General features: G+C 39.8%; 1 protein-coding gene across 2 annotated transcripts in view; it reads right to left on the bottom strand.

The window, feature by feature from the left end:
- Nucleotides 1–17,141, bottom strand: part of mgl (low-density lipoprotein receptor-related protein megalin) — a 611,193-nt gene that overhangs the window by 40,182 nt on the left and 553,870 nt on the right. For both annotated transcript variants that reach the window (XM_070084278.1, XM_070084279.1), the window contains exon 53: nt 8,832–9,087. In XM_070084278.1, the coding sequence (XP_069940379.1) occupies nt 8,832–9,087 (256 nt within the window). The remainder of the gene's footprint in view (nt 1–8,831; nt 9,088–17,141) is intronic.

Raw genomic sequence — 17,141 nt, forward strand, 5'->3', positions numbered from 1 at the left:
TGCCCATATGACAACAGGAAAATGCAAACTCCCTTCCTGAAAGCTTTTTCACCCTGAAATGTGTACCTCTTCATTACAGGAAAGACTGTGCTATAACTTAAATTGCCAGGCACACCATCTAAAGGGGACAAAAAGATACAAAACATCCAGGCCATGGGAAAACCTGGGTAGCCACAGCCACTCAAGAGGGAGAGGTTTTTTTAGTGCCAGGAAGGAAAAAAAACTGGCAGGAAATGGCAGAAATCGTACACCAAATCCAGTCATTCCTGGAGTGGAACCACAGTCGATGGCCTCCACTCCAAACCAACAGATACAGACACTAATGCCAGAAAAAAAATCCCCCCCCAATACCAACAATACCACCAGTCCGATGACATTCTTCTTTGCAAATATACAGGGTCTAAAGCCAGCAACAAACAACAAAATACCTTTCATCCGTGGACTGCTTGCAGAGGCAACGGCAATGTTCGCGGCTTTCACTGAGACCCACATAAAGGATCACTTGGACAACGAAATATGGATCTCAGGTTACAACCTATACAGATGTGACAGAGTGAACAGGCAAAAGGGGGGGGGGGGGGGGTTGGCCTGTACATTGCAGAGTCATTTGTTTGCACAGAACTGCTTAATGCCTCAAATGATGTAGTGGAAGTTTTAGCAGTAAAGATCGAGAACCAAAATCTAGTCATTGTGGTAGTCTACAAGCCTCCGGATGCAACATCCCAGCAATTCCAGGAACAGCTGTTAAAAATTGACTGCTGTCTGGAAAATCTTCCAGCTCCTGCACCCAACATCTTGCTCCTGGGGGATTTCAACTTAAGGCACCTAAAATGGAGGAATATTGCAAATAATATTGTTGCAGTAATAACACCAGAAGGCAGCTCTGATGAAAACTCACACTCACACGAGCTTTTAAATCTCTGCACAAAATTCAATTTAAACCAGCAAATAATAGAGCTTACTAGACTGGAGAATACACTAGACCTCATCTTCACTAACAATGATGATCTGATACGAAATGTCACCATATCAAAAACAATATACTCAGATCACAACATAATTGAGGTTCAGACATGTATGCGTGGAGCCCCAGACCGACATAATGAGATTAGCCACGAGGGAGCATTCACCAAATTCAACTTCAATAACAAAAACATAAAGTGGGACCAAGTAAACCAAGTCCTAACCGATATAAGCTGGGAAGATATACTAAGCAACACAGACCCCAACTTATGCCTAGAACAGATTAACTTGGTGGCACTCGATGTATGCACAAGGCTTATTCCTCTAAGAAAAAGGAGGAGTAGATATGAAATAGAAAGAGACAGGCGCTCCCTTTACAGGCGACGGAAAAGAATAACAGAGCGGCTAAAAGAGGTCAATATATCTGAAATGCGCAGGGAGACACTGGTCAGAGAAATAGCAAGCATCGAACTTAAGCTAAAGGAATCTTATAGGAGTCAGGAATCGCGGGAAGAACTAAAAGCCATATATGAAATCGAAAGAAACCCAAAGCATTTCTTCTCCTATGCCAAATCAAAGTCGAGAACAACGTCCAGTATTGGGCCCCTACTTAAACAAGATGGGTCCTACACAGATGACAGCAAGGAAATGAGTGAGCTACTCAAGTCCCAATATGACTCAGTTTTTAGCAAGCCACTAACCAGACTGAGAGTCGAAGATCAAAATGAATTTTTTATGAGAGAGCCACAGAATTTGGTTAACACAAGCCTATCTGATGTTATCCTGACACCAAATGACTTCGAACAGGCGATAAATAACATGCCTATGCACTCTGCCCCAGGGCCAGACTCATGGAACTCTGTGTTCATCAAGAACTGCAAAAAGCCCCTATCACGAGCCTTTACCATCCTATGGAGAGGGAGCATGGACACGGGGGTCGTCCCACAGTTACTAAAATCAACAGACATAGCCCCACTCCACAAAGGGGGCAGTAAAGCAACAGCAAAGAACTACAGACCGATAGCACTAACATCCCATATCATAAAAATCTTTGAAAGGGTCCTAAGAAGCAAGATCACCACCCATCTAGAAACCCATCAGTTACACAACCCAGGGCAACATGGGTTTAGAACAGGTCGCTCCTGTCTGTCTCAACTATTGGATCACTACGACAAGGTCCTAGATGCACTAGAAGACAAAAAGAATGCAGATGTAGTATATACAGACTTTGCAAAAGCCTTCGACAAGTGTGACCATGGCGTAATAGAGCACAAAATGTGTGCTAAAGGAATAACAGGAAAAGTCGGTCGATGGATCTTTCAGTGGGCTGCAGAAAACAATATGATGTTCAACAATGAGAAATTTCAATTACTCAGATATGGTAAACACGAGGAAATTAAATCTTCATCAGAGTACAAAACAAATTCTGGCCACAAAATAGAGCGAAACACCAACGTCAAAGACCTGGGAGTGATCATGTTGGAGGATCTCACCTTCAAGGACCATAACATTGTATCAATCGCATCTGCTAGAAAAATGACAGGATGGATAATGAGAACCTTCAAAACTAGGGATGCCAAGCCCATGATGACACTCTTCAGGTCACTTGTTCTATCTAGGCTGGAATATTGCTGCACACTAACAGCACCTTTCAAGGCAGGTGAAATTGCTGACCTAGAAAATGTAAAGAGAACCTTCACGGCACGCATAACGGAGATAAAACACCTCAATTACTGGGAGCGCTTGAGGTTCCTAAACCTGTATTCCCTGGAACGCAGGCAGGAGAGATACATGATTATATACACCTGGAAAATCCTAAAGGGACTAGTACCGAACTTGCACACGAAAATCACTCACTACGAAAGCAAAAGACTTGGCAGACGATGCAACATCCCCCCAATGAAAAGCAGGGGTGTCACTAGCACATTAAGAGACCATATAATAAGTGTCAGGGGCCCGAGACTGTTCAACTGTCTCCCAGCATACATAAGGGGGATTACCAACAGACCCCTGGCAGTCTTCAAGCTGGCACTGGACAAGCACCTAAAGTCAGTTCCTGACCAGCCGGGCTGTGGCTTGTACGTTGGTTTGCGTGCAGCCAGCAGTAACAGCCTGGTTGATCAGGCTCTGATCCACCAGGAGGCCTGGTCACAGACCGGGCCGTGGGGGCGTTGACCCCCGGAAATCTCTCCAGGTCTCTCCTACCACCACCTGCTGCCCCATGCACATTATTCACCCCCATTGTAACAATATTGTCATATTCACTATCAGTTTGTGGTGTAGGGCCACGGGATGTACTCCAAGATTTACTCCTTCCCTTTGGAACAGCATATGGCACACTACCAGAATGCATGCTGCATCGTACATACTGCTGTTTCACTGGAGAATATTCATCCTCACTGTCACAACTAGAACTACAGTGGGCCCCCTCCTTACGATATTAATATGTTCCTGAGAGCCCATCGTAAGACGAAATGATCATAGGTTGAATTAATTTTCCCCATAAGAAATAATGGAAATCAAATTAATCAGTTCCAAACACCCCAAAGTATGAAAAAATATATTTTTACCACATGAAATATACATTTTTCTACACAAAAAAAGAAGACATGCACAATATACTGTACTAAATAAATAATAAATGACACTTATCTTAACTGAAGATCTGGTGATGAGTGATGGGATGGGAGGAGGGGAGACGATGGAGGTTATTATTTTTTGGAAGGGGAATCCCCTTCCATCAGGACTTTAGGTAGCAAGTCCTTTTCTGGGGTTACTTCCCTTCTTCTTTTAATGCCACTAGGAACAACTTGACAGTCACTGGACCTCTGTTGCACCAAAAATCTGTCCATAGAGTTCTGTACCTCTCGTTTCTTTAGGATTTTTCTAAAGTAGTTCACAACATGGTTATTGTAAAAGTCCCCAGCACGGCTTACAATAGCTGTGTCAGGGTGATTTTGTTCCATAAAGGTTTACAGCTCAAGCCACTTTTCACACATTTCCTTAATGTTTGAAGAAGGCAACTTCCTCGATTTCTCTCTCCCCTCCTCTGGAGCAATTTCCTCAGGTCTGCTCTCTTGCTGCTGCAGATGCTCTTGCAGCTCATCAGTGGTTAGTTCTTCATCGTCCCCCTCCACCAACTCTTCCACATCCTCCTCACTAACCTCCAACCCTATGGACTTCCCCAGTGACACAATCGATTCCACAACTGGCATAGGCTCCTGAGGGTTAGCCCCAAACCCTTCAAAATCCCTCTCTTCTACACATTGTGGCCACAATTTCCTCCAAGCAGAGTTCAAGGTCCTCTTAGTCACTCCCTCCCAAGCCTTACCTGTAAGGTTTACACAACTGAGGATAGTAAAGTGATCTTTCCAAAGCTCTCTTAGGGTCAATGCAGTGTCTGAGGTCACTTCAAAGCACTTTTGAAACAGCTTTTGTGTAGAGTTTTTTGAAGTTGGAAATGACCTGCTGGTCCATGGGCTGGAGGAGAGGAGTGGTATTAGGAGGCAAGAACTTGACTTTGATAAAACTCAAGTCCTCCGAAATTCGCTCTGCCAAGTCTGAAGGGTGACCAAGAGCATTGTCTAATACCAGGAGGCACTTATGGTCCAGTTTATTTTCCAGGATGTAATTTTTCACAGTGGGGGCAAACACATGGTGAAACCAGTCATAGAAAAAGTCCCTAGTGACCCATGCCTTACTGTTTGCCCTCCACAGCACACACAAATTAGCCTTGATGACATTGTTTTTCCTGAACACTCTGGAGTTTCAGAGTGATATATGAGTAGAGGCTTCACTCTGCAATCCCCACTAGCATTACTACACAACAAAAGAATAAGCCTGTCTTTCATAGGCTTTTGTCCTGAGAGTGCTTTTTTCTCCTGTGTAATGTAGGTCCTGTTTGGCATTTTCTTCCAAAACAGGCCTGTTTTGTCAGAATTAAACACTTGTTCAGGTTTCAATCCTTCAGCCTCTATGTACTCCTTGAATTCCTGCACATAATTTTCAGCCGCTTTTTGGTTCGAACTGGCAGCCTCACCATGCCTTACCACACTATGTATGCCACTGCAATTCTTGAATCTCTCAAACCAACCTTTGCTGGCATTAAATTCACTCACATCACAACTAGTTGCAGACATTTTTTTAATTAAATCGTCATGCAACTGCCTTGCCTTTTCACATATGATCGCTTGAGAGATGCTATCTCCTGATATCTGTTTTTCATTTATCCACACCAATAACAGTCTCTCAACATCTTCGAGCACTCGCAATCTGTGTTTTGTAAAGTTACTTGCACCTTTTGCAACAACAGCTTCCTTGATTGCCTGTTTGTTGACCAGGATAGTAGAGATGGTTGATTGGGGTTTGTAGTACAACCTGGCCAGCTCAGAGGCACTCACTCCACTTTTGTATTTATTAACTATCTCCTTCTTCATTTCAATAGTAATTTTCACCCTTTTTACCACAGGGTTGGCACTAGAAGCTTTCTTTGGGCCCATGGTGACTTATTTAGCAGTTACAATCACTAAAACTACTGGATTAATACAAAATGTTCCGAATGTATGTGTGGGAGTGATCGCACTGGCTTGTAAACAATGGCACACTAACTTAAGACAGGCCAGCTGAGGCATGCTCAGGCCAGACAGACACGTGGACGTGTACCGGATGAATGCTGTACGTCGGGGTCAAATTTTTACGCTGAGAAGCATCGTAGGTCGGTTTTAACGTAGGTTGGGGACATTGTAGGTCTGGGGTCCACTGTATTTTCAATAGCTTTGAAATCACTATCATTATCACTTTCACTGTTCACATCTGAGTCCTGTACACGGGAAAATAGTTTCCTCTTTCGTCCAGATACAAGTGAATGTGAATGAGACGGCCCAGCACCAGAGGTGGAAGGTTGTGGGTCATCTGGATTTTTATCACTAATTACATTATCCTGGGCACTGCTTTTGGTCACACCCTCTCCAAAACCATGAAATTCACTTTCACTGGCACTTCCATCGCTGTTAGAGCTATCACTTGGGAACAAAAGACCTCCAATCCGCCGACTAGTGAGGTACTTCTTACCGCGAGGCATGGTGAACAAGAACTACCAAGATGGCGTTCCTACAATGCACCACTGAGTCCCATATTTTTTTCACAGGGCGCACACCCACCACGCAGACCCATTCTCTCACATGTAGGCCTACCAGCTTTCTCCTGCTTGATTTGAAGCCAATAGAATTTATGCATATTAATATGTCAAACATGGTGGCTCGTAAGATGTATATATACGACCGAAACAGTCAAAGGGTTAATGTAAAATATATGGCCATGGAGTATGCTTAATCTTACAAGTTTAGTACAAGTTAAGATCAGGTCACAGCTTACAAGTGAAAAGAATTAACTGGTTATATTACTGATTTATGTATGAATTAAAATTAATAGTTGGATGTGCAGGATAAAAAATCGTAACACAGTAACTAGGTGTTTCAGTCACTACACAATCTGAGAAAGGTATCCCAGTATTCTATGACTCCAGTTCGGTGCCTTAATGCACGTGATTGCAAAAGTACAGTGTGCCATAAGTTGATAATGCAGTTAAATATTTTTGTTGATTTCAAAAGAATCAGAAAATGCAGTCACAAGTCTTCATATAGAAATCAATATTCCGATTTCTTCAATAAAAATAGTAAATTAGGACACAGAAACCAAATCTAATTTGAATCAGGGGGGACCAGAGAGACCAATAGCCAAAAATACACAAGCATATTAATCTTAAAGCTACTCTCAGATTTTTGCATAATCATGTAATCAGCATACAAGGACTGAAGTTAATCAGATGCAACACTCAGCAATTATCATATGAAAAGCAGTACTGTATTTGATTGGAACCTACACAGGCAAAAGTCTCTATGGCTGATCATCTTTTAAGAATTTTAGTGTTTATAACATACAAATTTTTAACAATGGTCTTGAAGGCACATAAAAGACCATTAAGTTGGTTAAACTTAAGTTTACCAGAATTCCTATTTCCCAAAATCCCAGACTCAGATAGCATTGGTGATGATAATGATAGTGATTATGAACTACAAGATTTTTCATGGAGGAGGAGGAGGAGGAGGAGGAGGCAGAGGAGGAGGAGGCAAGAGGAGGAGGAGGCAAGAGGAGGAGGAGGCAAGAGGAGGAGGAGGCAGAGGAGGAGGAGGAGGAGGAGGAGGAGGAGGAGGAAGAAGAAGAGGAGGAGGAGGAGGAGGAGGAGGAGGAAGAAGAGGAGGAGGAGGAAGAGGAGGAGGAGGAGGAGGAGGAAGAAGAAGAATACGTAATGATAACAATAATACATAATAATAATACATAATAATAATAATACATAATAATAATAATAATAATAATAATAATAATACATAATAATAATAATAGGTAATAATAATAATATGTAATAATAAATGTTCACCCATGACAGTAACAAGATAAGGGGAGATAACATTGATAAGTGCTGACGTTTGATGAGGGTAAATGAGGGTAGATAAGCAAACAGTCAAAAATTACTTATTTTTGATTACAAGATACATTTTTCATTTATTTCACAGAAATCAATTTCATTAATAAAATTGTCACATGATAACTTTACACAGCCTTACATAAAAGATTGTTTCCTTTAACAGCTATGTGTAGAAAATGTATTGCCACATATTGTATTATCATAGTGTCATAAGATTTTTCTAGTTAAAAAAGTCAGCATCACTGAATTATCATCTGCAAAGGTGTTCTGAAAATATGTACTGAAGTAGGATCGATGGTGGAGCAGCCCCTTCTACAACCAAACTGATGAGAGAGAAATTTGAGTTTCTCTCACATCATTTATTAACCAAGATTTCTACCAGCTTACAAATAGTGCTTGTAATTGCACTGGTTCTATTGTAGGAAGTATCTTGGCCATGAATTTGGCTTTCAAAAAAAAAAAAAAGGTCACTCCTATTTTCTGCTAAAATCAAATCTACTTTAAAAGGTGTTTAGATGATTTGTGGAAACATGTCAACACAGATGTCATCTGCCCCAGCTCTTGTTGGCTAGCACTTGTATAGCATCAATGAGTTTGCTGAGAATGAAGGAAATGTTTTAATGTTCCTAAATAATAATGCTATGCTGTAATAATAATAATAATGAATTACCTTCCACTGCTTAATACTGTAAGTCTAGTTGAAATTGTCACTCTTGAAAGTCAAACATCACCACCATTAGACTATGGTCAGTGCATTTTCCCATATTTAAAAAATTTTAAATAATATTCCCTTCAAAGAAGAATGCCTTAATGCTGTATGGCTCCTACAGGTTTAGCAAACAGCTATAATAAATAATAATAATTAACAGTTATGTTAAGTATATGAACTTTCTAATCCTTAAATCATTTTCTAATATATTTGGTGTTTACAAGTTAGTCTCACTTGAATTCTCGCTACAACATTCTACAGACATAGCACACAGCTTGAATTATTAAGGCCTCAGAAGTAAGTAATCCAAATAGCAGAGAGAGAGAGAGAGAGAGAGAGAGAGAAAAAAGTAATTCTTTCACAATATATAACATAAAAGTGACAACTAGGCAGATTAATGAACATGCTTTACTTAACTGTTAAATTAAGACTTACCTAAAACACTGTGTAATATGAACTTTGTGAAAGAAAAGTTACTTCTTATACAGTATTACATTTACATACATTTTTACAAATCAATATAAATTCAAAAATTTATCATTTTTCTTATTGATTTGGATTTAAATACACAAGATTTGTTAAATACTTACTGAAAAGCACATGGGAAAAATGGAAAGATATGATCAATACATAAAAATGTAATATATTGAATTACAGAAGTACACTGACACTTACATGTGGCGACGATTAAAGAAGACATAAAGAGCTGCAAGAACGCCTAACACTAGGATGATAAGAACTATGGGTACAATCACAGTGGCGGGTGACCAAGGCTGCCGTGGAATAAAACTGCGTGCCACATAGGTCTCACAAAGTTCTCCAGAGTAGCCCTCACGGCACTCACAACGAAGAACGTTAGAACTGTTCAGGACACAGATGCCTCCATTGAAACACCCACAACCTAGGGGTTTTGCTTTCATAGGCTCATGTGCTGAAATTAAAACGAATGTTGAAATAACAAAGACTAAACTTTAATAACACCTAACAAGAGCTAAAGCATTAACCAAAATTTATTCATCCATAAAATCATGATACTATATGAAATAGCCTATAAAATAAAAAAACTAAAAGAACTATATTCACCCAAGAATATGTTGGTACTGCCATATCATACAAAAATTCTTGAAATACCTGTTTTATTCATAAGTTTTAATATCAGTGTTGTATTTCATATCTAAGTTCACAAAAATAATTTGATTATAATTCCCTAGAAAATGGTGGTGGATGCATATGAGATTCCATGTACAAAATACCATAAATTTTGTGTAGGGAAAATGGGAAAAAACTGGAATTAAAATTACAACAAAAGCATTAGACCTTACCAGGAGTTATGAAGTGACAAAAAAAAAAAGTAAGCTTTTACAAAGAAAAGTATTGTAAGCAAATCAGTGATTGAGCTGTATGCCCCTTGTGGGCTTAGTGCTTAGTCTTGATTGTAATAAGAATAATAATAATAAATCAGTGATCGAATAATAATAATAGCAACTAGTAATGCACACAAGTCCAAGACCTGGTTCACTAGACTGTTGATAATTGAAGAAATTGGTGAGAATTTTAAGCTATGTTGACAAACCATAGAACTCTACCCGGCATGTAACCCATGATTTAGAAGGTTTTGAAGTTTGGGTCCATGAGTGAGGTACTAACCACTTGATTTTATGTCAGGACTATAATTAAGGTGCATCTAAATTTGGCACATCAGATAAAACTAATCATGGGATAATCATCAGGATAAAACTGATCGTGTGTTAGAAATTACAGCTGGGTCCCACTTTACAGCTGTTTTCATTTATTCAGACTTCCTACAATAAATATATTCACCAGTCACTATATGCCAAGAACAAAAATATTTTAAGATAAGTAATGTGTGTACTGTATATGCATTTTTTAGGCCTAGCTCTATTGCTCACATAATATGTGATAGTGTAAACATTCTTCTTTCAACAAACTGGCCGTATCCCACTGAAGCAAGGTGGCTCAAAAAGAAAAACAAAAGTTTATCTTTTTAATTTTAGTAATGTATGCAGGAGAAGGGGCCATTATCCCCTTGCTCCTGGCATCGTAGTCGCCTCTCACAGCATGTGTGGCTTTGGAGGAAGAATTCTGTTCTAATTTCCCATGGAGATAAGAGGAAATAAACAAGAACGAGAACTACAGGTCCTCCATCACAAATACGGCATCATTGGGACCTGTAGTGTGCCGGATTACCAAGTTTGCTGGATTACTGAGTGGTTAGGTTAGAATACACATAATAAAATTAACCAACTTGACTTATACAAAGTTCATTAAACACCGGCAAAAATTGAACATTTCCGCTACTTTGAGCTCAATTTCAAGGTACTTTTCGTCATGAAAGCAATCAAAATCAAGTCTATTTCTGTAATATATCTTCCAATCTATCAAATGAGACCAAAAAACGAGAATACAACCATAAAAACCATGCGAAAATATACTGCAAAGAGGCGGCTAATGGCTGAGAGGTGAACTCCCTTATTTATCGTCCGTCTTTTTTATTTTTGTTGTACGTTAAGAAGCATCTTTCCATCATACACTGCCCAAGTTTCAATGAGATATCCCAACAAACAACTGAGAAAAAAAAATATTTACCAAAAATCATATATGGCAAGCCCAAGCCAGGTACTGGAAATAAGTCACTGACTTTTTTGGGTTATCCTAGGTTCTCTATACATATACTGCTATGTATGATAATCTATGTAACTGTATTTGTGTATACAGTGGTCCCTCAATAATCATCCGGCCTGAAAGTCGTCCATTTCGGAAATAGTCCTGCTTTTTCGTCAAAATATTGGCTCGGAAATGGTCCGGTAACTCGCTAATAGTCCTTCATCCTGGACGCGTACTCACGGTCTGAGCCGCCTCGGCCTTTCCTTCCCAGTCAGTGTGCCACTGTTTACCAGTGAGCAACAGTCCCTTCACGTGCTCCAGCGAAATATTTCATAATATTTCATTTATTTTAGTGCTTGCAAGTTATTTAAGTGCTAAATAAGGTACCATGCCTCCAAAGAAAGCTCCTAGTGCCAAGCCTTTGGTAAAGAAGGTGAGAAATACGATTGAATTTAAGAAAAACATCATTGAACAATATGATAGTGGCGTACGTGTGGGCGAACTGGCCAGGATGTATAACAAATCCCGTACAACCATATCTTCCATCATAGCCAAGAAAAAGGAAATCAAGGACACTGTTGTTGCAAAGGGGGTAAATATGCTGACAAAAATGAGATCAGTACTCGAAGATGTTGAGAAGTTATTATTGGTGTGGATAAATGAGAAACAATTAGCAGGAGATAGTCTTATGACGTCGCTTATTTGTGAAAAGGCTAGGCAGTTGCATGACGATTTGGTAAAGAAATTGCCTGCAACTAGTGATGATGTGAGTGAATTTAAGGCCAGCAAAGGCTGGTTTGAGAGATTTAAGAAGCATACTGGCATACACAGTGTGGTAAGGCATGGTGAGGCTGCCAGTTCGGACCACAAGGCGGTTGAAAAATATATGCACTTTAGGGAAGTTTTAAAGAGACGCCAAAAACAGAGCTCTCTGGACAGTTTTTTTGCGAGACAGGACTCCATTGACTCTCAAGGTGGTCCTAGTGGCATTAAGAAACAGAGAAGAGAAGTAACCCCAGAAAAGCAATTGGTACCCGAGGTGTTGATGGAAGGGGATTCCCCTTCCAAACTATAAACAATCCACTCTCTCTCCTCCTCCAGTCTCCCATACACTAAAAAGACTCTCCAATAAAGGTAAGTGTTATGCTGTTAATGTTTCATTCATCATTTCCCATTGTATTGTTTATGTACTACATGTATATTTCATGTAAAAAATTTTTTTGTTTTAATACTTCTGGGTGTCAGGAACGGATTAATTGAATTTACATTATTTCTTATGGGGAAAATTGATTCGTAAATCGTCCATTTCAATAATAGTCCCACTTCCAGGAACGGATTATGGACGATTATTGAGGGACTACTGTACCTGAATAAACTTATTTACTTCTAGTCTATCAACTGAGTACAAGAAACCGCCCATTCATTTATTTCAACTACCCAATCAAGTGGTCAGAAATTGGCAATTTGGCCGACTTCACACAAATTTCAACAGATGCCAATTTCAAAATAGGGTCCAGAATAAGCAATGTAGACATTCCTGGCACTAAAATAACATTTTCTTTGTTCATTAGTCACGGGTACAGGTCCCTCTTGCTTACCATTTGGAATTTTATTCACAAAAAAATAAAAGATTTACTGTTATGCAGACTGCTGCATTATTGTAATAATTGTATAAATAATGTCAACCCATTCTTGACTCCGTATTGGAATTTGGACTGGCAGGCGGACAGGTATTGGACGATGACGTCATTTGTTTACCCTTGAGCTTCACTAAAGAATAGAACATTTTCGCTATTGTGAGCGTAATTTCAAGGTACTTTTTGTCATGAAAGTAATCAAAATCATATCTATTTCTGTAATACAGTGGAACCTCAAAAATCGAACGTATCACATATCAAACGTTTCAAAAATAGGACCATTTTTTCGGACAAACTGTGTCCCTATTATCGAATGCGCCCCTATTTTCAGATCACCAGGTACGGGACCTGTCTGCCGGCCCGCTCTGTCCGCGTCCCCGCGCAGGTGCCGTGGCCAGTCTAGCTTTGTTTATGCTTGAGTGAACACTAACCTGCGCTCTCATTCACACATTTTACGATTATTTCGTTGTGTTTAGTGCTTGTGGGGCTGTGAAATAAGCTGCCATAGGCCCAAAGAAACTTGCTAGTGGTACCCCTGTGGTAAAGAAAGTGAGAAACACCATAGATGTGAAGAAGGAAATAATACAGAAGTATGAGAGTGGTGTGAGACTTGTTGAGCTTGCCAGGATGTATGGGAAAAACAAGTCGACCATCAGTTCTATCCTGTCAAAGAAAGAACGAATCAAGGAAGCTGATGTTGCGAAAGGTGTTAATATAGGGAATGGATGAGGTGCCTTCTTCAAAGATTAAGGAGATTTGTGCCAAGTGGAATGATGTCCAAATGTTTGTGCAGAAGTACCACTCTGAGCAAGCTGAAACAAGCCATCTTTGCAACAAATTCAGTGACAGAACCATGTCCCATTTTAGGGAAATGTTAAAGAGGCGCCAGAAACAGAGGACTGTGGACAGTTATTTTGTGAGACAGGGGTCCAGTGACTCTCAAGCTGGTCCAAGTGGCATTAAAAGACAGAGAAGGGAAGTAACCCCAGAGAGGGCTTTATTTATTTATTTATTTATTTATTTATTTATTTATTTAGAAATTTTAGCATACATACAGAGGTACAAAAAAAAATACAGGTAAGAGCAGCATGCCAAAGCCACTTATATGCATAGCATTATGGGCTGGCTTAAAATTAACTTAAGATTAACTAAGCAATGATGAAGTCCTCATGGAGGAGGATTCTCCTTCCAAACACTAACCCCAACTCCCTCTCTTATGTTCTTATGTTCTTATAGACAAACTGCTTCAAAAAACAATCCTGAACTACTTCTAAGAAATCGTATGATTCTAAATTCCCAGTCAAGAAATTCCAATCAATATTGCCATCACAAATCTTCAATAAAGGTAAGTAAAAATGTTGTGTAATTAAAAACTATAGTGTTTGTTGTATGTAAAACTGTAATTAATCTCTATAAAATGTATTTTTTGTGTGAATATTTTTTGGGTTTCTGGAACGGATTAATTGTATTTCCATTATTTCTTATGGGAAATATTGCTTCGAATTTCAGACTTTTCGAATTTAGAACTAGCTCCTGGAACGGATTAAGTTCGATTTTTGAGGTTCCACTGTATATCTTTCATTCTATCAAATGAGACCGAAAAAATGAGAAAATAACCATAAAAACCATACAAAAATATACCGCTAAGCAGCCGCTAATGGCTGAGAAGTGAACTCCGCTATTTATGGTCTGCATTTCTTTGATTTTTGGTGTACGTTAAACAGTATCTTTCCATCATGCATTGCCCAAGTTTCAATAAGATAACCCAACAAACAACTGAGAAAATAATATAATAATAATAATAATAATAATAATAATAATAATAATAATAATAATAATAATAATAATATTTTATTTTATTATTATCACACTGGCCGATTCCCACCAAGGCAGGGTGGCCCGAAAAAGAAAAACTTTCACCATCATTCACTCCATCACTGTCTTGCCAGAAGGGTGCTTTACACTACAGTTTTTAAACAGCAACATTAACACCCCTCCTTCAGAGTGCAGGCACTGTACTTCCCATCTCCAGGACTCAAGTCCGGCCTGCCGGTTCCCCTGAACCCCTTCATAAATGTTACTTTGCTCACACTCCAACAGCACGTCAAGTATTAAAAACCATTTGTCTCCATTCACTCCTATCAAACATGCTCACGCATGCCTGCTGGAAGCCCAAGCCCCTCGCACACAAAACCTCCTTTACCCCCTCCCTCCAACCTTTCCTAGGCCGACCCCTACCCCGCCTTCCTTCCACTACAGACTGATACACTCTTGAAGTCACTCTGTTTCGCTCCATTCTCTCTACATGTCCGAACCACCTCAACAACCCTTCCTCAGCCCTCTGGACAACAGTTTTGGTAATCCCGCACCTCCTCCTAACTTCCAAACTACGAATCCTCTGCATTATATTTACACCACACATTGCCCTCAGACATGACATCTCCACTGCCTCCAGCCTTCTCCTCGCTGCAACATTCATCACCCATGCTTCACACCCATATAAGAGCGTTGGTAAAACTATACTCTCATACATTCCCCTCTTTGCCTCCAAGGACAAAGTTCTTTGTCTCCATAGACTCCTAAGTGCACCACTCACCCTTTTTCCCTCATCAATTCTATGATTCACCTCATCTTTCATAGACCCATCCGCTGACACGTCCACTCCCAAATATCTGAATACATTCACCTCCTCCATACTCTCTCCGTCCAATCTGATATCCAATCTTTCATCACCTAATCTTTTTGTTATCCTCATAACCTTACTCTTTCCTGTATTCACTTTTAATTTTCTTCTTTTGCACACCCTACCAAATTCATCCACCAATCTCTGCAACTTCTCTTCAGAATCTCCCAAGAGCACAGTGTCATCAGCAAAGAGCAACTGTGGCAACTCCCACTTTATGTGTGATTCTTTATCTTTTAACTCCACGCCTCTTGCCAAGACCCTCGCATTTACTTCTCTTACAACCCCATCTATAAATATATTAAACAACCACGGTGACATCACACATCCTTGTCTAAGGCCTACTTTTACTGGGAAATAATTTCCCTCTTTCCTACATACTCTAACTTGAGCCTCACTATCCTCGTAAAAACTCTTCATTGCTTTCAGTAACCTACCTCTTACACCATACACCTGCAACATCTGCCACATTGCCCCCCTATCCACCCTATCATATGCCTTTTCCAAATCCATAAATGCCACAAAGACCTCTTTAGCCTTATCTAAATACTGTTCACTTATATGTTTCACTGTAAACACCTGGTCCACACAACCCCTACCTTTCCTAAAGCCTCCTTGTTCATCTGCTATCCTAGTCTCCGTCTTACTCTTAATTCTTTCAATAATAACTCTACCATACACTTTACCAGGTATACTCAACAGACTTATCCCCCTATAATTTTTGCACTCTCTTTTGTCTCCTTTGCCTTTATACAAAGGAACTATGCATGCTCTCTGCCAATCCCTAGGTACCTTACCCTCTTCCATACATTTATTAAATAATTGCACCAACCACTCCAAAACTATATCCCCACCTATTGATCAGGCGCTGATCCACCAGGAGGCCTGGTCACAGACCGGGCCGCGGGGGCGTTGACCCCCGAAACTCTCTCCAGGTCTCCAGGTAAACTCCACCTGCTTTTAACATTTCTATCTTTATCCCATCAATCCCGGCTGCCTTACCCCCTTTCATTTTACCTACTGCCTCACGAACTTCCCCCACACTCACAACTGGCTCTTCCTCACTCCTACAAGATGTTATTCCTCCTTGCCCTATACACGAAATCACAGCTTCCCTATCTTCATCAACATTTAACAATTCCTCAAAATATTCCCTCCATCTTCCCAATACCTCTAACTCTCCATTTAATAACTCTCCTCTCCTATTTTTAACGGACAAATCCATTTGTTCTCTAGGCTTCCTTAACTTGTTAATCTCACTCCAAAACTTTTTCTTATTTTCAACAAAATTTGTTGATAACATCTCACCCACTCTCTCATTTGATCTCTTTTTACACTGCTTCACCACTCTCTTAACCTCTCTCTTTTTCTCCATATACTCTTCCCTCCTTGATCACTTCTACTTTGTAAAAACTTCTCATATGCTAACTTTTTCTCCCTTACTACTCTCTTTACATCATCATTCCACCAATCGCTCCTCTTCCCTCCCGCACCCACTTTCCTGTAACCACAAACTTCTGCTGAACACTCTAACACTGCATTTTTAAACCTACCCCATACATCTTCGACCGCATTGCCTATGCTCTCATTATCCCATCTATCCTCCAATAGCTGTTTATATCTTACCCTAACTGCCTCCTCTTTTAGTTTATAAACCTTCACTTCTCTCTTCCCTGATGCTTCTATTCTCCTTGTATCCCATCTACCTTTTACTCTCAGTGTAGCTACAACTAGAAAGTGATCTGATATATCTGTGGCCCCTCTATAAACATGTACATCCTGAAGTCTACTCAACAGTCTTTTATCTACCAATACATAATCCAACAAACTACTGTCATTTCGCCCTACATCATATCTTGTATACTTATTTATCCTCTTTTTCTTAAAATATGTATTACCTTTAAGTAAACCCCTTTCTATACAAAGTTCAATCAAAGGGCTCCCATTATCATTTACACCTGGCACTCCAAACTTGCCTACCACACCCTCTCTAAAAGTTTCTCCTACTTTAGCATTCAGGTCCCCTACCACAATTACTCT

Source organism: Cherax quadricarinatus, chromosome 12, assembly GCF_038502225.1.
Source record: "Cherax quadricarinatus isolate ZL_2023a chromosome 12, ASM3850222v1, whole genome shotgun sequence".
In the NCBI taxonomy this organism is placed as follows: domain Eukaryota; kingdom Metazoa; phylum Arthropoda; class Malacostraca; order Decapoda; family Parastacidae; genus Cherax; species Cherax quadricarinatus.